At 37.2% G+C, this 24,883-nt stretch overlaps 5 protein-coding genes across 15 annotated transcripts in view; 3 read left to right on the top strand and 2 right to left on the bottom strand.

Moving 5' to 3' along the window:
• The window catches only part of LOC107039777 (disintegrin and metalloproteinase domain-containing protein 9), a 53,820-nt gene extending 43,841 nt beyond the window's left edge, over window positions 1-9,979 (top strand). For 4 of the 11 annotated variants that reach the window (XM_015259563.2, XM_015259561.1, XM_015259564.1 and 1 more), the window contains exons 20-25: window positions 3,003-3,152; window positions 3,841-3,909; window positions 5,603-5,751; window positions 5,964-6,408; window positions 7,720-7,923; window positions 9,211-9,979. In XM_015259563.2, the coding sequence (XP_015115049.1) occupies window positions 3,003-3,152; window positions 3,841-3,909; window positions 5,603-5,751; window positions 5,964-6,408; window positions 7,720-7,923; window positions 9,211-9,691 (1,498 nt within the window). In that variant the 3' untranslated portion in view covers window positions 9,692-9,979. The remainder of the gene's footprint in view (window positions 1-3,002; window positions 3,153-3,840; window positions 3,910-5,602; window positions 5,752-5,963; window positions 6,409-7,719; window positions 7,924-9,210) is intronic. The other 7 variants (XM_015259566.1, XM_015259565.1, XM_015259567.2 and 4 more) reach the window with 7 other exon arrangements.
• Window positions 9,980-12,340: 2,361 nt separating this feature from the next.
• On the top strand, window positions 12,341-15,370 carry LOC107039725 (GTP-binding protein 128up). The gene is made up of 7 exons (XM_015259486.2): window positions 12,341-12,537; window positions 12,660-12,956; window positions 13,905-14,144; window positions 14,220-14,388; window positions 14,468-14,597; window positions 14,782-14,904; window positions 14,984-15,370. Exons 1-7 carry the CDS (start codon window positions 12,496-12,498, stop codon window positions 15,084-15,086), a joined length of 1,104 nt encoding a protein of 367 aa, XP_015114972.1. The 5' UTR covers window positions 12,341-12,495; the 3' UTR covers window positions 15,087-15,370.
• LOC107039724 (centrosomal protein of 131 kDa) lies at window positions 15,157-20,206 on the bottom strand. The gene is made up of 8 exons (XM_015259485.2): window positions 19,802-20,206; window positions 18,574-18,758; window positions 18,057-18,498; window positions 16,644-17,021; window positions 16,321-16,577; window positions 16,070-16,241; window positions 15,576-15,739; window positions 15,157-15,510 (listed from the first exon to the last, which is right to left on the bottom strand). The coding sequence occupies exons 1-8, from the start codon at window positions 20,204-20,206 to the stop codon at window positions 15,372-15,374; spliced, it is 2,142 nt and encodes a 713-aa protein (XP_015114971.1). The 3' UTR covers window positions 15,157-15,371.
• Window positions 20,207-20,408: 202 nt separating this feature from the next.
• On the top strand, window positions 20,409-21,985 carry LOC107039776 (B-cell CLL/lymphoma 7 protein family member B). Its single transcript, XM_015259559.1, has 4 exons — window positions 20,409-20,654; window positions 20,738-20,813; window positions 20,914-21,016; window positions 21,476-21,985. The coding sequence occupies exons 1-4, from the start codon at window positions 20,563-20,565 to the stop codon at window positions 21,592-21,594; spliced, it is 390 nt and encodes a 129-aa protein (XP_015115045.1). The 5' UTR covers window positions 20,409-20,562; the 3' UTR covers window positions 21,595-21,985.
• Window positions 21,650-24,883, bottom strand: part of LOC107039775 (C-factor) — a 3,958-nt gene continuing 724 nt past the window's right edge. The window contains exons 2-4 of the mRNA XM_015259558.2: window positions 23,238-23,480; window positions 22,886-23,029; window positions 21,650-22,347 (exon numbers count right to left, since the gene is read on the bottom strand). Coding sequence (XP_015115044.1) covers window positions 22,123-22,347; window positions 22,886-23,029; window positions 23,238-23,480 — 612 coding nt within the window. The 3' untranslated portion in view covers window positions 21,650-22,122. The remainder of the gene's footprint in view (window positions 22,348-22,885; window positions 23,030-23,237; window positions 23,481-24,883) is intronic.

Below are 24,883 nucleotides of genomic sequence, written 5' to 3'. Positions count from 1 at the left end.
AAAACAATTATCATTCCCCTGGAATGGAATCGCCTTTTGATAATGAGGTGAATATGATTTTTCCTCTCGTTTATTTTTCATGTTTTTGTTTAATTATCTCGCTGGTGAGTGGAGAAGACAAAAAATTGTGAGAGGCACTCTATCTGGACCAAGAGAGCGCAAGCGCATATCGGAGCCATGAGAAGCCGCAAAAATAAGAGCAGCATGACGCAAAACGGGGTAAAATCGATGCAGCCGTGACGGCATTTTTGCGCGGTTCTCCTGCTAAAAAAAGCTCAATTTTCGAAAAAAAAGAGAATAAATAAATAAACAATGAAACCGAGTGGTGGAGAAATTACGCCGAAGCAATTCGGTAGCGAATTGGTAAAACGGTTCAAGTCGACTCATCTCGCAGTCGAGTTTTTTAAGAATATTTCCGAATCCAAGGGAGATAGCGAAATTTTCGTAATGGCATTTGTTGCAGCCCTCAGTCGGCTCTACAAAAAAGGTTATGACAACAATTTTGCTATCTCCCTTAGATCCCGAGATATTCAATGAAAACTGGTCAATAGTCAAATCCCAAAGTTTTAAACGCCCTCGATCGAACGCCTCTCTTTATTTCCATTTATTTTCCGTACTCTCTGTGCGTCACAGGGTGTAAGTCACGAAGGTTACGAACTTTTTGACAAGCTTCAACAAGTCTCCGACTTAAAAAATTATCCCATCAATCTGCACGCCAACTTAACGACTTTCATCCGGTCTCTCCTCTCTTTTTCCACTCGTCAGTTGTGCCCCTCAGGACTCTCCGTTATGCCCCCACCTCCAGCAGACTCATCCAAAAGTTACTGTACTATTCATTCTCCCTCGAAGCCTTTTCCACCCCGAACCGCCCAATAATCTCGTCACGGCTAACGATGTCAGCAGTTAAAAGTCACATAATTAGAAACGCAAACACCGATTTTCCGACTGGCAATATGACAGAAATTATCTTACCCAAGAAAAACACTGAATCATCGACTTTAGCTGTGATTCGTTCACAGTGAAAAACAGTCACGGAAAAAAAATATAGTTGAGTTGAGTATGAAATATACTTGAATCAAGTTTATTTTATAGTCGAATCAAGTTTATTATATAATTGATTCAAGAATATTATTCTTGATTCGAGTATATTACATACTTGACTCAAGTATATTATTCAATAATTATATGCTTGAGTCATAGCCCGAGTCATAGTATAGTTGATTATATACTTGAGTCAAGCATATTATTCTTGATTCGAGTATATTACATACTTGACTCAAGTATATTATTCAATAATTATATGCTTGAGTCATAGCCCGAGTCATAGTATAGTTGATTATATACTTGAGTCAAGCATATTATTCTTGATTCGAGTATATTACATACTTGACTCAAGTATATTATTCAATAATTATATGCTTGAGTCATAGCCCGAGTCATAGTATAGTTGATTATATACTTGAGTCAAGCATATTATTCTTGATTCGAGTATATTACATACTTGACTCAAGTATATTATTCAATAATTATATGCTTGAGTCATAGCCCGAGTCATAGTATAGTTGATTATATACTTGAGTCAAGCATATTATTCTTGATTCGAGTATATTACATACTTGACTCAAGTATATTATTCAATAATTATATGCTTGAGTCATAGCCCGAGTCATAGTATAGTTGATTATATACTTGAGTCAAGCATATTATTCTTGATTCGAGTATATTACATACTTGACTCAAGTATATTATTCAATAATTATATGCTTGAGTCATAGCCCGAGTCATAGAATAGTTGATTATATACTTGAGTCAAGCATATTATTCTTGATTCGAGTATATTATATACTTGACTCAAGTATATTATTCTTGATTAAAATATATTTTATTCCCAATTCAAGTTTTTTTTTCATGATTTCTTGAAGTAAGAAAAAAATGTTTGAATTTAGTCTCATTTAATGGTGAACACAATCGTCCCAGCATCAAAAAATATATTTAGAAAATATATAATGTGGGACAATTCCATATATTTTTCAAAATATTAAAAAAAAATTATATTTTGAAAAATATATTAAATAAAAAAAAATTAAATTGAATAAAAAAAATATATATATCGGTCATTTCAGATTGTACTGATCATTCAGGAGATTATTTCAATCACAAGAAAGTTGTTTTTCCTACTTCAAGAATATACTTTTCTATATTCAATTATTCCGCAAAATCTTCATACCACTGTTTCCAATGATTCTAGGAAAATTTTCTCGTCACCAACTATTCCCAATAAGACCAAAGCACAGAATGAACCATCAAATACTCAAACATCTCTCTGTTTAATTTATTCCTATTCAATTTGGTTGATGGGTGCTGCGGGGAGAAACGAGGGGAGAAAGACCAAAAGAGAATGCGCTAAAAGCGAAAACGCAGTGAAAAGGGAAAAAAAACAAATCAAATACGAGTGACTAAAAAAATATGTCGAGGCCAGCTGCGGGTGTACCATTTGACTGGTTGAATGTTTATGCCACGAGCGAAATAAAATGAAAGAAAAAGAAAATCCGCATGCAACAACCCATGATTAGATGGTAGCCCCGATAGCTAAAGTGCCATGAATCCGACCGTGCATAGATTTCAGCAGTTTATTTATATTTTTTTTTCTCAATTTCGTTGATTTGACGGATCTGAGAATCGTCGAGTCTGCCAGCCAATTTGTCCGCCTCGAGTAAAAATGCCCCAATAATGGGGGAGTTGAATTGATTTCAATCGATTTCACCGTGACGCGAGACGAGACTAGAGAAACCCCAATGCACTCTGATGAAAATTATTCTTTCATTAATTTGTTCATTTATTTACATAACAGTGTAATCCTTAGCGTGCATGCGCTTCGTTGTCCCATGCGTTTTTTACATATTTTTTTTAACTGCATTATAATTCCAAAAGTACGACTAAGAGAAATAGCGGGAGCACTGAATGGTTGATTTTTAATGAATACTCAATGAAACAACCCGCAGACGAAAGAGCACAATCCAGAAGTGTGATCCGCCGTACCAGAGAAATCCAAAACCGAAAACTTACACAACAATACCGGCCAATCATCCATCTGAGAGTGCTGCACTCGATGGCAACAAGATATTGGCATTTGACAGTATGCCACCGTATAGGTGAGAAAAAATCATTGGAAAATTGTTACATTTCAAAAACTGTGAGGGTTTTTTTGGTACGAAAAGTGTATTCATTTATACGAAATTAATTGTGGAAATTAAGGGGGAGCTACTGTGAGTTTTGAAATGTCGCGGGCGATTGGAGTGAGATTTCTCATATATTGAAGATTGATTATATATCTCTAAAAACGAATAATTTGTGAGAAAAAATTGATATTCCTAGTTTTCCAGTTCTAGTTTTGAAATAATATTTTTCCGGCCTGTTGCGATGGGGTTTTTTACTCGTGTGGCGTTGGCCTCCGAGCCGTAGGCGAGGACTGGCCAACCACACGAGTAAAAAAACCCCATCGCAACAGCCCAGGAACAATATTTTTCTGTAGTGATTTTCAAGTTTTCGAGTTTGGGAAGTATGTAATACCAATTCCCAGACGAGAAATCGTGAGAAGCAGTACAGAAAAAAAAATTTACGTATCTGCGGGGTAAACGAATAATAAACAATTAATTTTCAATGTATGAGAAATCACATTCCAATAGCCCGCACTTTAAAATTCGCAGTAGTTTCCCCTTAAATAAAACATTCGTGCAAGATAAATAGCTGAACGGAAATTGATTTATCCTCATCGTTTTTATGTGCACTTTACGGTTGAAACGAGGAAAGAAAAACTCATAATTGTTTAATGCTGCCTAGTTCTGATGCTCAACGCGTGCTGTTTCAATCCCAGAATAACGTCGGAACTGCGGATGGGCCACGTCTAAAGTAAGTCACGTTTATCGAGTCTTGCAAAGAAAAATAAAAGTAGAAAGAAAATTTACCAATTTCTTTCATTCTTCGTTTTCCAAAGACACAAACCCCCCGTTAAAAAAAGAGAACAAGAGAGAAAAAAAAACAAGTGGGGCCACCGCGTTTCATTATTCATCGTTCAAACGGCCCCAGGAAAAACCAACAAGAGCTCTGTACACTTTCTTTAAACTTCTGTCAGTAAAAAAGGGAATTTCTAAAAAAATATTTAGGCTAAAGTAAAACGCCGAGATTGGGGACTGGAATGTACCGTCAGAGTGCAATGCAGCGGATAACGCCGAGCGAACCTAGTTCACTCCTCCATTGATCTATGAAAATTTCACGTAAAAACTTATGTCCAACCGTTGAATCACATTAATTCGGCAGATGAAAAGTAGAGCAATTTTCCACTAAAATTAACGAAGGGCTCCCCCAGGCTAACTGACCCATTTCCGTACGTCACTCTGACAATTCCGCTGAAGATAAAATTTTCTTCCCTATCTCCCTCCCTCCCGCCCCTCCCCCTCCCTGTAGTGATTCCGTTGGTTGAGAGAGACTTCAATCACTAACATAAATGAAGTAGATGAACTCCGGTAGATATTGTTTATAATATTTATTATAAACGCGTCAAGTGTACGAATATTTACAAGAATGATTTGAATGCGAAAATATACAGAGTGAATATAATACAATGTGATAACCAGTCGGTAGTTGACGGTAGACTGATCATGATATTCGGAATTACGAATACCGCACAAAAGGGAAAAGAAGAATACCTTATTTCGAGGGGCCATTCACAGGCGAATTGGGTGACACCGCGATTACAAGATGTAATCGATTACCCAAGATTACGGGTCTGATTACACTGATTACCATTGCCTATGCGATAACCGTGATTACCAAGAGCACAGAATGTGATTACATGATTGCAAATAATTTCGTCGATTACATTCTGTGATTACCAAACATCTGTAATCATTGAAATCACAAAAAATGGCCTCTTATTAAATATGAATTGATGGAATAATTAATTATTAGAATCTGCAAAGAAATGAGGAAGGAGGGGCGGGGATTAGAACAGAGGAATGCAGTCTCCATCACTCCATCTAAAAATTTGGGCATTTATAAGTGCTATCAGCTAAATAAATTTACTGAACATCTACCATTGATGGAGAATGAAACATACCAGCAGATAATTCAGAGATAATTCAGTCGTTGGTTCTCCAGAATAAGAAGAAATTTTAACTCGTTGAATGAATTTTCTACGGACAAATGCTCTGTGCAAAACGCATTGGCTATGCAAGCTTCTGAACCACAAACATCTGGGATTCCCAGAAAAATTGATCCAGGGATCTCTGGGACTTACCGTTGGTAGAAATGACGCGCGCGAAAATTCAAAAACAAAATTCACGGTCTCACTAGGAGCAACTGCGACAGATTACACTGATTACAAATGATTACCACTTGATTACCAAAACTTGATTACAAATATGGTAATCATGTGATTACAATGATTACATTGATTTCACTGGGATTACAATTGATTACATCAGCGAGTGACACCACGATTACTCCTGTGAATAGCCCCTCGCCTATTTCAACGTATTTAGGAGAAATTAAAATGCGCCCCCTGTGAAATGAAAATTCGGTATTCTTTCATGAAATTTTCCAGGGATCACAAATCGCAACCGAAGAGGCTGGGTATGGAGGACGAGGATGGAGGTACGGGAGCCGAGGATGTTGTCTCTTTCATTGATCTCCCACCGAACAGTCTGACAAAGTTGCCTGAGAAGGGAATTTTAAAGAAACATGGTGGTTACGGTATTGTAATACCAGAATAGTCCGTAGTTGAAAAAAAAAACCAAACGAAAGAAGTGAAAATTTTCCCCTCAAAAAAAGCAAAAAAAAATTCCGAGCAAATACCGAAGACACGAGTTATGCATATTCAAAAATCATTCATCAGGAAGTTGCGGCGGGAACTGTTAATTCTGTATTAATGAGAGCTTTGTCATTTTGTTTTTGGTGGAGAGTAGCAGGTTTGGAGGACGGCCGAATGGTGGAGATGCAGAGGACACTGAACAGCCTGAACGGTTATCACGGGGAGTTGATGCAGGCGCTGAGAACAGCAGCAATACACCACGGTATGTCTCGAGTTCCATCGGGCTCTGGTAATCTAATGGATGACGAAACACTGACAAAATCATTGGCAGAGTGTAAATATCCAGATGCATACCGCAAAGTATCGATTGACAATGGACAAGACAACATCGACAACCAGGAGGAGGACGACGAGGAGGAGGTGCCACCGACCTGTGGCCCAATACGTATACGTACACTTGAGGACATAATACGCCAGCTTGAGGTCCATTCTGCGCGTCACAATAGTCCCAGCGGATCTGAGGACATGAGGATATCGGAGGGCGAGGGTGAACGACACTACAGAATGGACTCTTCGGTCTGCAGTGAATCCTCACAGGGGTAAGTTCAATCTATCACGCAAATTTCAATATTTACGTTTCAATACAATTCAAATTTTCCAAAAACTTCAACTTGAACGACATATTTTATATATATCTATATTCTCTTGGCAGTTTTGGCCGCCTGGCTTTGGCCCTTGTATGAAACGGCTTCTGTATGATGATTTTTTTTAATTTTATTTTTAGTTGTCGATGCTTTGACGCTATTACTATTCACTATTTCTCATTATACATTTACTGTTGAGTGGGGCAATTCAGTACCACTCGGATATGTTGAATTTACTCGGAGTTCAATTTATAAACGCTTCTTAGACAATTTTTATTTCATTTTCGTGGTAAATGCGTGAATTATTAACACTCGTGTCCCCCCACCCCACCGGGTTTAGCAACGTGTGCGCTTAATCCATTGACGGCCGTTGACACAAAAATGACAGGTGTAAAGCAACTCTTTTGGGGGAATAAAATGGCCAATTCTACGTTGAACTTATTTTACCTGCGGAAGAGTTGATCAATACGCATGGAAATATTCATTTGAAAACCTGGCGAAGTCGGGTTTCTATAGGTTTTCTATAGGAATTCTGTAGGATTTCTATAGGAATTGTATAAGAATTCTATAGAAATTCTATAGGGATTCTATAAGAATTCTATAGGGATTCTATAAGAATTCTATGGGGATTCTATAAGAAATTCTATAGAAATTATATAGGGATTCTATAAAAAATCTACAGGGATTCTATAAGAAATTCTATAGAAATTCTATAAGGATTCTATAAGAATTCTATAGAAATTCTATGGAATTCTCATAGAATTTCTATAGGAATTCTATTGAAAAATTCTATTTCTTGCGCAGATTCTACTGCATATTTGATAGAAAAAGTCAATATAATTAAAATTTCTGTTCGAATTTTTCTCGTGAAATTTTTTCTATTAGAATTACTGAGCACAAATTTTCCAGGTTTTTCCCGCTGGATTTTGTTTTGCTTTGCATTACAGAATTTTCCCAAGCATTCTTATAAAAAAAATCTCAAGAGAAAAATTCAAACAGAAATTTGAAATCTATTGGCTTTTTCTTATCGAATATCCAATAGAGTCAGCGCAAAAAACAAATAGAATTTTTCAATAGAAATCCTACAGAAACAGAATTTTCCAACGAATTCGCTGGGTTTCCTATTGAATTTTTTCATCCGTGAGCGCTCGTCGTTTTTCGTGTGGATGAGAGAAAAAAATTCACAATACCATGGACGTCAATGGGTTAATGGAGATTGATGCTGAAAAGGAAAAACGAAATTATGAATATAATCCTCCTGCGTAGAAGCAGAAGGTGCAGCCGCGTTCGCGACGATGATCCTAGACTTGTCTATGGTCGATATCGTCAGCCTGCATCGCGAAGCCCGTACGGCACACATCAGCATACGCATCAGCATTCACATCAAATGCACGAGGAGGAGGGAATCTATGAAACTGCCGATCCTGACAGAGGCTCAAACACTAGGGGTGAAACGCCCGATAGCGAAAGGTATCGGTCGTCAATTACCAATCCAAAAGCACACGATGAAATGAGAACAAACAGACAACAACTGATTTGAGCAGAAATGAAAATTGAATATTCTACTGCAAAACAAATCCACCAACACCTCCCCCCCCCACACTCCCCCCAATCAACAAATGATAATTCAAGCCACTGGGAAGCAATTAGAGCGGCGGGGAATCCCCAGAAAAGTGCGCGGAAATGGATCGACCGACCAATCGCGCATACTGACGGAAAAAATTAATTTTATCAAGAGAATTTCATTCGAGGCAACTATCATTCGGTTGTTAATTTCCAAATAAACATGATTTCATAGTGAATAGCAGTTATCTCCTCTTGAGATACATTTGATTGGGAGTAATCGAACGTCTCTAGAATTGAAGTTCCTTTTATTAGTCGCAATAATGAGAGCAATTCAGTAGCGAAGTGGTCAACCGGGTTAAGTCGATGTCAACTATTGGCCAGTTTTTGACGAATATCTCGGAATCTAGAAGAGATAGACAATTTTTTGTCATGACCTTTTTTGTAGAGTCAATTGAGGGTTATAAGAAAGGTTATGGGAACAATTTTGCTATTTCTCTTAGATTCTGAGATATTCATCAAAAACTGGCCAGAAGTCAAAATCGACTTAACTCGGTTTACCACTTCGCTACTGAATTGATTTCTCTCTAGCCAAAAGCTTGCCAACTCCAGAAATTCGTTGGTTTACTCAAACATCAAAATTATTCTCGTGACTAAATACGGTGTTATCTCAATCAACACGATCATACGTTGTTCCAAGTACATTATAATTGAAGTGAGCATTTCGTATCCAACGGATTACGGAAAAAATTACAGTAGTACGCAGCTCTAATAGTCAGCCATCCCAGCGGCTTGGACCCCCTAGCGGAGGCTTTAGAAAATTTATAATAATTTTGCTATTGGAGGTAAATCGAAAGAGTTTCAAAGTTTTCCACAACCCGACTAACAAACGTCGGACCTTGCATACCACATAATCCCGAAAATAGTTGAAAGCACATGAGCGAAACAAACAGCAGAGAATTTTCGCTCCACCACGCCAGTCCTATTTTCTGTGCATTCAACTGTTCTCGAGTAACATGTCTAGCCAATAATAAACTGGATATTGGAACGAGAGAGCCAGACTGTTTGAGCGAAAAAAAAGAGAGAAAAAAAGAAGGGAAAATGTCTCTTTGGGCATGCTTGCAATTTTTTTAGCCGTCCGTGTTAAAAATATAAATCCATACGGGGCTTGGTCATAGTCTTGTTATTTTCTAGTGATGCATTTATTCAAGCTCAACAACCATTAGCCCGGTGGACGAGTGAGGACAGGGTAGAGCGTCGGCCACCCCAGCAGCCGCCACCCACATCGTCATCTACGACATTACCGGCAACAACATTAACAGCAAATAAACAACAGGAATTCATTCTCCAGCAACGACTGCCGGGTGAACAACTGCCAATAAAACAACGCGGCTACTATCCATCCCCGCCCCACACTGACAATGGTCACGATAATGATACTAAGATCATCACAAATGCTCAATCCCAACAACAATTAAAATTAATATGCCCCGAATTACGTGGTATCGATGTGAATCACACGCCTAATAATAAAAAATGCCCACTAGACGATAACACTAGTCTAGATTGTAACATAAATAATGGTAATCCAAATGAATTAAATACCAACAACACTAGTGATAATGAAAATACTGCCCTACTTACCCCTACGCATTTTCCTGAGTACAAGCATTGATAATTATTAAATCGATGACAGATAGTGTCCACATGACGAATGGATTCAAACGATTATTATTAACTCGATCGAACAACAACAACAGCAACATGATAATGATGATGAAAAAACAATACTAACATAGTGGTGTGATTTAATCTCGAACTCGCATTTTATACTGAATAGTGTAAATAACGATTTGAAAGAAAAATAATGAAAAAGACCTACAATTGCGACAGCAGGTATTTAAAATTATAATGAACTAATCTATATGAAATGTTTATTAATAAACATTAGGAAAATTATTGACTCGGTGGTTTTTTATTGCTCGTCTGGCCGCCCTTTTCTCCCACTGGTTGATTTTTTTAAATGGATGAGAGTGAGCAGAGCTGATGGGGTATTTCTGTAATTTTCTACGAATTTGGCCCTTATTAATGAAGGTTTAAAATGTGGTCATCTAATTTTTTTAATGGTAGAAAGTTAATAATTAGATTTTTCCGAATAATGATGATGTAATGATAAATTTACCATTTAGTGAATAATTTAAATTCCTTAAAAGGGGATTTTCGATTACACAAATAATCGCGTCTTCCTACCTCAATTATTGATTGATAATGTAATTAAAAATTTGAATATTTGAATTGATGATAGTTAACTACTCAAAAAATTTGAGAGTGATGTCAACTAATTGATGGCAACAACATAATAATTAATTAATAATTATCTCAGCTTACCTTGTCAATTTGAAGTGAACTGCAGAGGCCGCAAATATTAATTTCGTCTCACAATCACTCACAACTCTCACAGTAGCTCTACACCAAATTTTTTTAATCGTTATTTTACGTCGGCTTCGACCCGGGGTACGCTGCGATGATGATCAAGACTTTAAGGTACTTCCTCAGGATAACTTTGGGGTATAGAGTGGGGGTAAACACCAAAGGTGCCAACACTCCGCGCATCGTTCGAAAAAAATGAAAATTTCAAAGGTTCAAGAGTGAATTTAAATTTTGTTGATCGGATTCCTTTTTATTTATGACTCATAATTATTCAACCGACGATTTTTTTATCCTCAAATTTTTTTTAATGATTTAATGATTTTATGATTTTATTAATAAATTGAGAGGATCGCCGGAGATCCGGCAACAAGTCATTTTCGTTAGACGAAGTTGGTGTTACTGTCCTTTGATATGAACCTATACTACACTATAGTGGATTTGCTTCCATTTACTATGGGACCTACAGTCGAGCTAACCCTGTACATTATTATTATTATTATTATTATTATTATTATTAAAGCTTTTTATTTATGTCCTGGGGTTTAATGAGGGCCCCCTAAGGACGACCCAAGTAAATTACATGATCATTAATCCATAAAGAATGAGAATATGATATAGGAGTTAGAGAACAAGATATGCATAAATCACCCACAGGATATAGGGGAGGCTGGGGTAAAACGGACACTTTTGACTTTTTTTTAAATGTTAATGAGGGGTTAAAATGTTGATAAAATTGAATAATTTTTTTTTCAATACAAAGAACAACTTTTTCCCTTTGTGACGAGCCTAAACTGAGCCCAATTGATAAATTTGTTTCTGAGTTATACATAATTTTTAAAAAGTCTAAAGTGTCCATTTTACCCCACCCTCCCCTACCCAGGTAAAATAATACATTATCATTGTCATCCAGTCACTCGATTTTTATAAAATTATCTGCTATCTGCCATTTTTCCCTAGTTTAACGAAAATTCAGGAGCGAAGCAGTAAACCGGGTTAAGTCGATTTTAACTGTTGGCCAGTTTTTGACGAATATCTCGGAATCTAAAAGAGATACAAAAATTTTTGTCACAACCTTTTTTGTAGAGCCAACTACGGGTTACAAAAAAGGTAATGAGCAAAATTTGGCTATCTCTCTTAGATTCCGAGATATTCATCAAAAAATGGCCAAAAGTAAAAATCGACTTAACACGGTTTACCGCTTCGCTACTGAATTCATGACCCTGTGATACATTTTTAATGATTTCTCAAAATCTGCGCAGTAATAAATTATGAAATTGCAGAGATATATTCTTGGAATGTGTTTGACGGTGGAAATTGGATATTCGCATTGCTTCTCCATTGTCGATGCTCATACTGAGCAGTTGAAAAGTGACTCTCATAAGACGCTGTACAAATTATATTTTAATCATTCTTTTTACAAAAAACTGAGCAGTGAATTGTGCTCGGACTCCTTGCGACATATTTCTGGCTGTTTCAAGACTTTTCCCTCAAACTTTCGCATTTTTTGTAGGAGAGGGTAGGGTAAAACGGACACTTGACTTTTTAGAAATATTTATGACGTGTTGAATTGTTCATGAAATGGAATAATTTTATGTTTCAATTGAAAAATAATGATTCGTCTTTATGATGAGCTTAGACTGAGCTCAATTGATAAATCTGTTTCTGAGTTATGAATATTTTTCAAAAAGTGTCCATTTTACCCTACCCTCCCCTACATTGTTGACTGTTCCCGTATAAGTGACTGAGGAAGTACCTTAAATGGAGATCTCACCATTTTTCCCGGCCAAGTTTTGAACTCGGAACCTTTCGCATGTGAGGCAACGAACCCACTGCGCCAAGCCGCCAAGTGCACTGGCTAGTCCCACTATGTTCACGCCAGTGAATCCGTCTCCAGTCAACTTCAGACTGCTCCGCTGCGGACGTTTCTGCACGTGTCATACCTCGAATTTTCCATATTTTTGGATTACGCTGCTCCCCTGAGTGAATTTAAGGCAAAATCACTCGTTGCAATTGTTTAATTCCCTCACTGTTGACCGAATATCGAGAAAAATGAGTACAATCCTGGAGAAAATCGCGGCCATCGAGCAGGAGGTAACCTCTCAAACTTTCCCACAATATAAAAATCACAATTCAAGTAAATTCAAAATGAAATGAAATGGAGCAATTGGTAACGCGAAAAGATGACAAATTAATGCAATATTTATCGGGCGCAGATGGGTCGAACCCAGAAGAACAAAGCAACTTCTGGCCACTTGGCTATGCTAAAAGCAAAACTAGCGAAACTTCGACGTGAATTAATTACCCCAAAAGGAGGTGGCGGCGGTGGGGAACAGGGTTTTGAAGTGGCTAAAACAGGAGATGCAAGAATAGGCTTTGTGGGTTTTCCCTCGGTTGGAAAGTCAACTTTACTCAGTACTTTGGCTGGAGTTTATTCCGAAGTTGCTGCCTATGAATTCACAACGCTAACGACAGTCCCTGGTTGTATTAAATATAAAGGTGCTAAAATTCAGGTGAGAACTCCAAATTGTCTTCAACTTAAGGATGTTCTACACCCTTTCTGCCAAAATTCACGTTTTTTTAATTTTTCTGGCAAACTTATGATGGAATTGACGTGAAAAAATATAACGTTTTTGCGTTTTGTCATTATTTAATGACTGACGAAATTTTAAGGTGGTGCGAACATTTTCCTGCGTTTTCTCTAAACTTTTAAAAAGAATCACAAAACTGTAGAAAAAACGCATGAAAATTATCGCACCACTACGCAACTTCGTGAGCCATTAAAGAATGACAAACCACAAAATCGTTATATTTTTTCACGTCACTCCCATCGATAATTTGCCAGAAAAATGANAAAAAATTGGCCAAAAGTCAAAATCCACAAAATCGTTATATTTTTTCACGTCACTCCCATCGATAATTCGCCAGAAAAATGAAAACAACGTCAATTTTGGCTAAAAAGGTGTCGAACATCCTTAAGGATGTCCAAGTACTTTGGCTGTTGATAAAATCAATTTCACCGAAAAAAAATTTCGGTGAAATTGATTTTATCATTTAAACTTTGAAGGTGTGAATTTGAATCGTAATATTGAACCGTTAGAAGACATTTTGAAAATTTGGAAAAAATTGTAAAGTTTACTCTCGAGGGAGGATTGATGAAGTAATTTATAAACAATCAATTTTCCAGCAGAAAAATCATTTTACCAGAAATCGATTTCATGCCTGAAAAAATAGATTTCCAAAAGTTTAAAAAATTTCAATCATTTATTTATAAACAACGAATGCTTCAAAAATAATAATTCTGTGCACTTTGTTTTCTCACGGAATTTAATTGACAAATTTGATGATTGAACGGTTTAATCTGTAGTGTGGTTTATCCTAAACTCCAAAAGACACTTGGATATCCTTAAATATAGATCAACTTGAATATAAAACAATAAAAAATAAACCGTGCCCGTCAGTTACTCGATCTCCCTGGAATTATCGAAGGTGCTAAAGATGGAAAGGGTCGAGGAAGACAAGTTATCGCAGTAGCAAGAACTTGTAGTCTGATATTTATTGTCCTGGACGTACTGAAGCCTCTGGGCCACAAGCGACTTATAGAACACGAGTTGGAGGGCTTTGGGCTTCGGCTCAACAAGCAGCCGCCCAATATCAATTTTCGAAAGAAAGATAAAGGCGGCATCAATCTCCAGACAATGGTGAGTCTCCCCTCAACCACTCGAAATCCTCTAAATCCTAATGGAGAACACAACAAAATCGATTGTTTTCATTAGTGTACGCAATCAGAGTTGGATTTAGATACAGTCAAGACCATCCTGGCCGAGTACAGGATTCACAATGCGGATATTACGTTGAGATACGACGCGACGGCAGACGATCTCATTGACGTAATCGAGGGAAATCGTGTTTACGTACCTTGCATTTATTTACTCAATAAAATTGGTATTTATTTTTTCCCACATCATCCGGAATTAATTGAGGCAGCCTATCTCGTGTATTTATCCTTTGCCTTCAATTGCAGATCAAATAAGCATCGAAGAGTTGGATGTCATCTATAAGATCCCCCACTGCGTCCCCATCTCCGCCCATCACAAGTGGAACTTTGATGACTTGCTGGAGAAAATGTGGGATTACCTCCAGTTAGTGAGAATGTAAGTCGCACACGTTCATTCTAACAATCGACTATTGAATAAATACTGCTGCGTATTTCCATTTTCCCTTTCTCCTGTCATTCCTTTTTGTTTCTCTTTTTCGCCCCAAAATCTTTGATAAACAGTTATTTATTTATTAAATGTACCCATTCTTAACAATACTTTATTGTCGATGTGCTTTCAGCTACACGAAACCCAAGGGTCAATTGCCAGATTACAATTCGCCTGTGGTGCTCAATACAGATCGACGAACAGTGGAAGATTTCTGCAACAAGCTGCATCGATCGATCGCTAAGGAATTCAAATAGTGAGACTCCTCGATTATCTTCGATTTAAAACAGTTTTGGACAAAACCAAATGCTCAAAGTACTATTAATTATTTTCAGCGCTCTCGTCTGGGGCTCGTCCGTGAAACATCAGCCCCAAAAAGTTGGAAAAGATCACGTTCTGTGCGACGAAGATGTCGTGCAAATTGTGAAGAAAGTGTGATCGAATACTCTATTTCTCCTCAGGATTTTAATAACCGAGAAAGGTTGAATTATGATATTCGATGCATAAAAGGTACAGTGGATTCTTTTATACGAACTTCATAAAAAAACAGAGAGAACTGCACTCAAACTCACGAACGAGTTGGAGATTCGAATAGTTCGCACATTTCATTGTAATATAATTGTGAGAATAAAATTGAAAATTGAACGCGTCCATCGATTGCACAAAAAATTATCACTGCACTATTATAAATCTTTCAAATACAAAATTGTTATTCAAGTGAATTCATAAGGACTTCAGAACGTATTCCTTTCTCTGTTGATCCAACAACTTCTCCAAATGATCACACCTGTTCCTGGACTCGTCAGCTTCTTTAGATATTTTATTGATCATCACATCCTTCTGGGTCATGATTAATTTTACCCTGTAAAATAGAGTTTTGTAGTTTACCCGTCGGTTGGGTGGGAAGTAAAATGGAGTTATTTTCACCTGCTGTACACTTGAGCCATGTGCGACTCTTTATTGCTATTGATCTCCGTTATTTCTTTGTATAGCGAAGCAATTCTTTCCTCCAGCTCCCTCTTCTCGTGCTCAATCTCCTGCCTAGCTAAATCCTTGGCCTGATCCTTCTCTCTCGTCAATTTTTCCACCATCTGTGGGTAAATAATAACAATGCAGTAGCGAAGTGATCAAACGATTCAAGTCGATTTTGACTGTTGCCTAGTTTTCAATGAATATCTCTAAATCTAAGGGAGATAGTAAAATTGTTGTCATGACCTTTTTTGTAGAGCGAATTGAGTGCTACAGAAAAGGTCATTATAAAAATTTCGCTATCTCCCTTAAATTCGGAGATAACTCTCGAAAACTCAAGTAAAGACCAAATTGACTTAAACCGGTGGCGCAATTCGCTACTGAATGCATTCAATCATGATCTTAATGTTCACAATTGAACGAAAATTCGATTAATGCGAAGGGATAGTTACGCGATCAGATTCATTTAAGTCGGCCAAGCATTTCCCCAATCTAGTCTCCATTTTTTCCAGATCAATTTGAATATTTTCCAGTTTCTGCTCAGTTTTCATCAACTTTTCTTTCGTAAATTTCTCATTCTCCCGGCTCATTTGTAGATCAGTTTCATATTTTTCCTTCATGCATCTGAAAAATGTACAAGTTCTCAGCAATTAGTGGTCAAGTTAATCGATGTGAAACCGAGCCAAATAAACATTGCGAAAACCTTAATTTATTGTCTCCACATTTCTGCATGCTAGTCTTCATGTCTCTCGTTTCCTTCTCCAATCTCTCAATAACGAGTTCAATCTGCCTGTCTCTCTCCCGATCGCATTCATCGCGAATCCTAGCCTCAGACATCTCAAACTTCGTGATCTGCTGTCTCTTGAAATTTTCCACCCACGCGTCTCGCTCGGCTTTGAGTGCCTCCTTCAAATTTTGTTTTTCAATTTCACTCTGCCTCATCAACTTCGCAATTTTCTCCTGTGCAAAAAAATGTCATTAGAGTTGCTCCACTCGTTCTCCATTTCACGAGTAAAATTCAAAAACCTGAAATTCATGGGAGATGGACTGCACAACAGCTTCGTGCTCCTTCTTCTTCCTCCCAAGTTCATCAGAAAATAGTCTCTTCTCATTCTGGAGATCCTCGAAGTATTTTCTTTGCTGCGCCTGCATGAGCGTCTCCTGCTCGTCGAATTTCTCTTGAAACCTGGCCCTCAAGGCCTCCCTCTCAGTGGCTGCAAGCTTGTCATGACTCTCCGTCAACTCCAAACGCAGTTGCTCCAACTGCTGATTGGATCTGCGAATGGTCCTCAGCTCCACGTCTTGGAGTTCCTTCATGTGAGCACTCCTGATGTCTTGAATCTCCTGCTGATGTTGCTCTACCATTGAGCGCAGCTCCGGCTCCAAACCCTTGACCGTCATCTCCTGGAAAAATTAATTGCTCGCGTCATTGAGCAGTTTTTTCGTCTTCCCTTTCTAATGAAAAATCCAATGTAACGGTTTTTGAAGCCAATCTACTCCGCCTGACGTGTTCTTTCTTTAGCATTATACTATCATATAATATATTATATTATGATGTATTAAAATGGTTTTTTAATACTTTTTTTCAATTTTGATATGATAAATAACATGAAATAACATGAAACAAACAATAACATAAAATAGAATATTTATAAAATGAAATTAACGTAAATAAAATATCATATAATCATATAATATAATATATTATATTATGATGTATTAAAATGGTTTTTTAATACTTTTTTTCAATTTTGATATGATAAATAACATAAAATAACATAAAACAAACAATAACATAAAATAGATTATTTATAAAATGAAATTAACGTAAATAAAATATAAATACTATAAATATTGTATTATATCTAATATAATATATACATACTAAACTAAATAGAAAAAAGAATTAAATTTCAGTATTTTAAATTGCAAATCCTCAACACTTTTTTTAAAAAACAAATAATTCACAGTCGTGTCTCAATTCATGATGATTCTGTTTTGGTTTTTTACCTGCAGAGAATAATTTTGATTTTTCATAATAAATAAAATCCCTGTTCGACCGAAGCTTAATATTGCTTTCATCACAAATGATTTAGAATTTGAATTGAAAATGATAATGTATACCTGATACTCATTCCCTTGGTAATTGAAAAAACGAAAAAACCCGTTCATTCTTCGAGAAGTTGATAAATTTTCAGTCTTCAAAATTTCTTATCTCAAAATCGCAATTGTGTTTTTTCACTCGATTCGTGTGTGAACGTGGATAATCCAAATACCAATGATTCTTATGGAGTGAATATACTTTGGAAGAACCGAATGGACTTCAACATAATCTACCACAATCGTATTAACTTTTAATATTAGTGGAAATCCATCGAAAACATCTGTATCTCGGTTCTACCAATTCCTGAGGCACGTAAGGTAGAGAAAATAATTCACTTTGATTTTGGAGGTCTTGGCTTCTAGCCACCGCTCCCTCCGAATTTTCTCCGAGGCCATGCAAATCTCTCTGGCCCTCTGCAACTCCACCCCCTGTCTCTCCATGGCGATCTTCAAATCCCTCTGGAATTTCGCCTCCATCTCTCTGATTTTTTGCGCCAACACGTTACACTTCTCAGTCAATTCTCTCTTCTCCCGGATCAGTTGTTCGATGAACTTCTGATGGCGCTTTATGACATTCTGATATTTAGTCTTCTGCGTCTGGATCTGCTCTGCGTGGGCCTTCTTGTCTTGATCTAGCTTCTCGCACGCGATTTTCCTCTCACCCCTCAACTCCTCTTTCAAAACTTTGATCGTCTCCTCCCGGTCCTCGAGTTTTAGCAAAGTCGTCGCCAATTCCTCTCGCACTACCTCCGGAAGAATTTTAGCGTCATCTCTGTTCCTGCGAACAATGACGAGTTATTTGATTCTCCAGGAGTTGCCCAAAGTCGTTGCAGAATTTGAAAAATCGTAATACCTGAGAATTGTCCGCTCGCTAATAATTTGGCTCTCATTAAATAATTCCTGAATTGTTCTATCATTCCCGTAATTCTTAGGAATAACGCAATCGTGCTCCAGAGTTCCCAAAAAGGACATGATATCGTCGTAAGTTGAGCGAGAGGGTGGTCTAGTATCGTGAGACTCATCTCTTTCCGGCAAAACCTTGCGAACAAATCGATATTAAACTCCACGGACGAAAAAATTTAATAGAAAAACCTATCGAATTCGTTAGAAAATTCTATTGAATTTTTATTGAACTGTTCTCCTAGTTTTTGGCCGATTCTATTGAAATGCTCAATAGAAAATATTCAGTAGAAAAAGTCAATAGAATTCAATTTTTCTACGTAACTTATTCTCTTGAGATATTTTCTACAGAATTTCCTCGGCTCAAATTTTCCAAGTTTTTTCGTTTGATTTTCTTGATAAGAAAATCGCAAAGTCAGATTTCCCTCTCGCGAAGCGGAAGCAGGGAAATGTGCACTTTGCTTCCGCCGTGACGGAAGAAAAGAAAAATAGAATTAAAAAAAATTAAAATTTGAGTCGAGCAAATTCTATAGAAAATATTTGAAAATAATTTTTTCGTGCGTGTTTACTGATATTTAACATGTGTCAACATTTTTAAAAAATCGGCAGAGATGTGTTATTCGACCGTGTTGAAGACATAATTAAGACAATAATTCGGACCTCAATGCCGGTTATTATCTTAATTATTTCCAAGTACAAACCACAGAAACTGAAGGGAAAAACTAGTGGAAGCGCTAAAAGGAGAGGTGAACCGGCAGAAGTGCAAGGGCCTAGCACAGATAGAGAAAGTCCTACTAGGGTGCAGTGAAGAGAAGCTTTAACAGATGAGAAAATATAATCAAGACCACTAGAAGCCAGTTATAATTATATTCAAATTCCTATCCCAATTCCCCGAAATGCCAGTGGCTGAGGCTAAAAATATGAGATTAATGCTAATATTGTTATAAAATGAGATAGACTCTATCTTGATGGTTTGGCGGAAGTGTATCCACGACTTGTGCAGATGTAAAACTGTAAAAGCAGCATCAATGAAATAAATTCTATTCCATTCCTCAAAGTATTCATGACTCAGTCTGGGCTCATTACAAAAAAATTAACTGAACAAGAATGATTTCATTTCACCGACGATTGAGTGAGCTTTTAAAATTTGAAAAAAATTCCAAGGCAATAATTAATCTCACCTGATCCGGAACATTAACGCGAGCGGAAACCGAGGCCTCTTGAACCGGAATAAACGCCGTCTGAACAGGTAAAACTTCACGCTCTTGGCACAAATTCTTCTCCAAATCATCGATCATACTGCAAATCTGTTCGAAGGAGCACGAATCCGGATCGATAACATTTTGATTGCAGTCCGGAGAGCGATCGATTCCCTTTTTCTTCACCCCGGAGTCGATGAACTGGGACTTTAAGTCGTCCTGAGAGCAATCCAAGCAGTTCTTTCCCTCATTTTTGTGCAGTTTTCCCTTGACCCCTTTGGGGGCATTCCTCGGAGTGGTTTTACCCTTCCTGGGGGTCTTCTTCACCCCGGATAATTTATTTATCGGAGGCTTCGCACTGACTTTTGGATGCTCGATGTTAATCATCGCTCAGTCACTTGATTTTTTCGTGTTATTTCGAGTCTAATGACTTTTTTATTTGTTTTCCGATGAGAAAATAGAACCGGTGGGTGATTAATCGCGTCTAAATGTTGCCAGGGGCGACCCCGGCAAGTTTGAATGCTCGGGAGAATTTAAGGTGTGCTTCCAACTCAAGAACGTTGTCGACACGAATGAAAATGTCGCCACATTGGGTCAACCGCTCCGAAATGCTTCAGTGCGTTCGCTGCTGTCACTTTTGTTGCCCTGTCCTAACCTACGAACATTGAGAAAGTAAAGAATAAATAAGAACAGGATTCAACAAATTTTAGTAAATTAAAAGTTCACTGGTGAAGATATTTATCATGATGTCGCGATCGGTGAGAGCAGAGACTCGGAGTCGTGCCAAAGATGATATTAAACGTGTCATGCAGGTCGTCGACAAGGTTCGGCATTGGTGAGAAACAATTGCATTATTATTCAACAAAGTCTTGAATTAAATTGTCAACTTGATTAATTGGAAATCCCTTGGCACTGTAGGGAGAAAAAGTGGGTGACAATAGGAGAGACGACGATGAAAATATACAAATGGGTGCCCATTTCCACACTGGAACAGGTGAGGATCGTCGTGTTTTATTTGCCACTGTTATTTTGAGATTATCACGATGAGAGGGTATTTCTAACGGTGTTTTTGCGCTTTTGGTATCTTTTCGTAGAAGAAAAAATCCAAATCACTTGCTGAAAAAGAAAATGGCATACCTAGGAAAGGCATCGACTCTTCAAACTCCAATTTTGGTCTCACAGAAGATTCTAATACTTGTGAGTTATCAAGTCAGGCAAAACGGTTTCAGTGAATTTTCATTATCGGCCAGTTTTCAGTGAATATCTCGGGATCTAAGGGAGATAGCATGTTTTTTGTTATATCCTTTTTTGTAGAGCCAATTGAGAGCTACGATAAATGTCATTACGAAAATTTCGCTATCTCTCTTGGATTCGGAAATATTCCTCAAAAACTCAACTGGGAGATGAGTCGACTTGAACCGTTTTACCACTTCACTACTAAAATAAAATTTGATTGGTGATGTAGGCGAGGGTGGGGTAAAATGGACACTTTTACCTCTTTCTTCGTTACTCGGGAGAACAATTCTCTGCAGAGAACGAAAATTATCTCATTTTATTGAACATTAAATGAGTCATGAACATTTAAAAAAAAAGTTGAAAATATCCATTTTGCTACATTAGCAGGGCCAACGGATTTAATCAATTGTTTTGCCCCAGGTTTTTCTACAGTCAGTGACTCTCAAGGAATCACCGATTTCTCAACACATTTAAATTTCTCTGAAGACTCGAATTCGCAAAACAGTGAACCAACGCCAAAAGTACTCAAGACTGACTAAATCGATGTTTGTATAAATACCAGGATTTATATATTCTATTAAATAAAAATGCAGATTGAAATACACAATTTTATTCGTGACGAGATGTCAGTAAAAACGCATAGAATTTTAGACACAAAATCAACTGAATCGTCGAAAGCAAATGACAGGTGTCGACTTCAATGTTTTCTCAACTTGAGACTTTACTTCGTGCTTCGTTTGAAAATAACTGGGATTAATTGTGAATTTACACATGTGTAAACAATGACGTGAACTTTCAGTGTTCAAGGAATAATAATTGTATTGTAGGATATTTTTTTCTATTCCCGAAATTGAAAGACGTTCTCTTGATTTCATATAATTGATTAATAAAATTGTAAAAAATAAATACATCATTTTTTTCCAAAACGTCGACTGATTTCGTATTTTTGATTTATTCAAAGTGCCTGGGAATGGCTGATTTTTGTTTCTCCTCCGTTGTTTTCTGGCTAAATTGAATTTATGCGCCCAAAAAGGAAGGCTTTGCGCATTCAAGACCACTTTTTTATTCTACCAAGGCAGGAATGTCCCATCGTGCTGGAGGAAGGTGCCGTTGTGGGACTCATTGAGCCCCTGAATGGTCCTGATCATATCCGAAACTGAGGTGTCGATGTCCATTGGCGCGTTTGAGCCCCCCATATCGGTCTTGACCCATCCGGGGTGCATGCAAGCCACGAGGATTCCATCGTCGAGTAAATCAATGCTCATTGATTTGGTCGCTGCATTCAGCGCAGTCTGAAATTATTCAAAAAAAATAGTATAATCGTGATAAAGGTGGATGTGATGTGATGCGACAGATTCCGACGAGAGCAGAGACTGATTGTAATTTGTTGAGTATTTTACGTCGCATTGTTTTCCCCATTTTTCCCGGTTTTTTGCGTAAAGTTTTTTGCACTGGAATTGTTTGTATAGGATTTTTTTTCAGGATTAAATTGTGTAGGATCATTTTTTTCAAGATTTTTTTTACTAGGATTAAATGTAAATTGTTTAAAGTAGCTCTACCCTTACGGTAAATTCAAAGATTATTGAAAACTGCAAAAAAATTGCAGAAAACTCGATTAGATTGGGAATTCCATTCGCAATTTCATTTAGATAATACTGACTGGGTATGAATTTTGTCAAATTTTTTCCATGCAATTTAGTTGAAAAATTAAAAAACTGAAAATATCCAAAAGTAGATCGAGCTACTTTAAGATAATTTTTAAAGGATTTTTTGACTAGGACTAATGTCTTCAGGATTAATTTTCGAGGATTAAATGACGTCGAACCAGACCTTGCTGCATCGGTAGGGATAGAATCCTCCCATAGTATTATCCTGAATGCTAGCTATGATCGAGCTCATGTTGATGACAGCCGCTCGCTGGACTCCCATGCCCATCTTCCCTTTGGCGGCTTTCTTCAGCAGCGGTAGAAATGCCTGACATAATCAGAATAGCAGTCAATAACATGACACCAACGATTCCTACGAAAATGGACACTTCAGGCATTTCTTCAAAATCTCATACTTCAGGATTGAATCGATCAATGAAGACGAAAAAATGATTCCACTTTATCTCGATGAGGTATTCAAAATTTGAAAAAAAACCCTGAAGCCCCAATTTCATCCCTCGCCCCCTGAACTTCACCTTCGTCAGCATTATGGGCACAACAGTATTGACGAAGTAAACTTCAGTCAAGTGCTCCTCCTTAACCATTCCAATTCTCATGTATTTCGTCGCAATTCCCGCATTGTTGAAGAGCACATTGAGACCTGCATCCCCAACATTTTTGTCAACCAGATCAACAATTTCGGAATACCTCTGCGTCTCCTTCAAGTCTATCTCGATTATGTGAACATTTTTAGACTTGTCAGCAATTTTTTTCAGTTCCTACGGGAACAAAAAATTGAAACCCCTGTGAAATATCCCATTTCATGAGTTGATAAAGTCCTCTGCTTGTTATTTCACTTTAAAAAAATCCAGTGTATCGATTTTTGAAACCTCTATTTCGCTTATCAAGTAATGTAATATCAAGTCTATATTTTTTAATGTAAGGGAGAGTGGGGTAAAACGGCCCCTTTTGATTTTTTAAAAAATGTTAACAGCTCATTCAATTTTAAATGAAATGGAATAATTTTTTTTCCGTGGAAACTACACTTTTTCCCCTTTCGAATGAGCCTAGACTGCTCTCAATTAATGAATTTGTTTCTAAATTATGAGTATCACAAAAAAGTCGAAAGGGGCCGTTTTACCCCACTCTCCCTTACAATTACTGTAATTTTTTGGTTATAGTGATTGTAAAAAAAGAGAAATTCATTTCTTACTGTAATAATATATCATACAATATATTATATATTATATAATATATAATAAATATATAATATATAATATATTATAATATATTATATATTATATATTTTTTCAACCGTAAAAAAATTAATGTAATTCTGTAAAAAAAATATAATACATCCCTAAAAATAAAAGAGAATGCAAAAAGCAAAGAGAGAAACAAAGACGAAGATGAAGAGGATTATGGCGACTCCGGATAAATTATGCAACAATTAAATTGTCATTGTGAAAAACTTCGTGTCTAATTATGCTTATTCGTTAGTGGATGATTTGGGGATATGGTAGGTTGAGGTAAAACGGCCACTTTTGACTTTTTTAAAAATCAGTAGTGAAGCGGTAAACCGAGTTAAGTCGATTTTGACTATTAGCTAGTTTTTGCTGAATATCTCGGAATCTAAGAGAGATAGCAAAATTTTTCTCATGACTTTTTTTATAACGCTCTATTGGCTCTACAAAAAAGGTCATGACAAAAATCTTTCTATCTCTTTTAGATTCCGAGATATTCGTCAAAAACTAGCCAATAGTAAAAATCGACTTAACCCGGTTTACCGCTTCGCTACTGAAATGTTAATGACAGCTTGAAATGTTGATGAAATTCAATATTTTTTCCAATGCAAAGAACCTTCTTTCCCTTTGTAACGAGCCTAAACTGAGGAAAATGTGTGAATTTGTTTCTGAGTTATGACTAATTTAAAAAAAGTCCAGTGTCCATTTTACCCCATCCTACGTTTATTCGTTATGATTTGGGGATATACCCCTAAACTTTCAAACGCCGCGTGTCTAAGTGAACGTCCGCCCAGAGCGCAGCACCAACAAGGCCGCCCAACCCAGCCCGCCTCGTCCGCGATCTCCCGTTGAAATTACATTAAAAAGATTCGGATTGAGTCAGACAATCCGATTCACTGCTAGACAGATACAAAGCCCCCCCCCCCCCCCCCCCCCCC

The sequence above is a fragment of the Diachasma alloeum genome, unplaced genomic scaffold (assembly GCF_001412515.2).
Source record: "Diachasma alloeum isolate Michigan unplaced genomic scaffold, Dall2.0 Dall_scaffold_00307, whole genome shotgun sequence".
In the NCBI taxonomy this organism is placed as follows: Eukaryota; Metazoa; Arthropoda; class Insecta; order Hymenoptera; family Braconidae; genus Diachasma; species Diachasma alloeum.
The sequence above is the reverse complement of the archived record's forward strand: the minus strand, read 5'-3'. Positions and strand labels throughout refer to the sequence as shown.

Excerpts from the sequence above, each read along its gene's own strand:
- LOC107039725 (XM_015259486.2), top strand. The coding sequence starts at position 12,496 with ATGAGTACAATCCTGGAGAAAATCGCGGCCATCGAGCAGGAG. Across the intron at positions 12,957-13,904 it reads ATAAAGGTGCTAAAATTCAG|TTACTCGATCTCCCTGGAAT; the intron begins GTGAGAACTCCA and ends CGTGCCCGTCAG. Across the intron at positions 14,598-14,781 it reads TACCTCCAGTTAGTGAGAAT|CTACACGAAACCCAAGGGTC; the intron begins GTAAGTCGCACA and ends ATGTGCTTTCAG.
- LOC107039724 (XM_015259485.2), bottom strand. The coding sequence starts at position 20,206 with ATGATTAACATCGAGCATCCAAAAGTCAGTGCGAAGCCTCCGATAAAT. Across the intron at positions 17,022-18,056 it reads CCAAGACCTCCAAAATCAAA|GAGATGACGGTCAAGGGTTT; the intron begins GTGAATTATTTT and ends TAATTTTTCCAG. Across the intron at positions 15,740-16,069 it reads ACTTAAATGAATCTGATCGC|ATGGTGGAAAAATTGACGAG; the intron begins GTAACTATCCCT and ends ATTTACCCACAG.
- LOC107039776 (XM_015259559.1), top strand. The coding sequence starts at position 20,563 with ATGATGTCGCGATCGGTGAGAGCAGAGACTCGGAGTCGTGCCAAAGAT. Across the intron at positions 20,814-20,913 it reads CCATTTCCACACTGGAACAG|AAGAAAAAATCCAAATCACT; the intron begins GTGAGGATCGTC and ends ATCTTTTCGTAG. Across the intron at positions 21,017-21,475 it reads CACAGAAGATTCTAATACTT|GTTTTTCTACAGTCAGTGAC; the intron begins GTGAGTTATCAA and ends GTTTTGCCCCAG.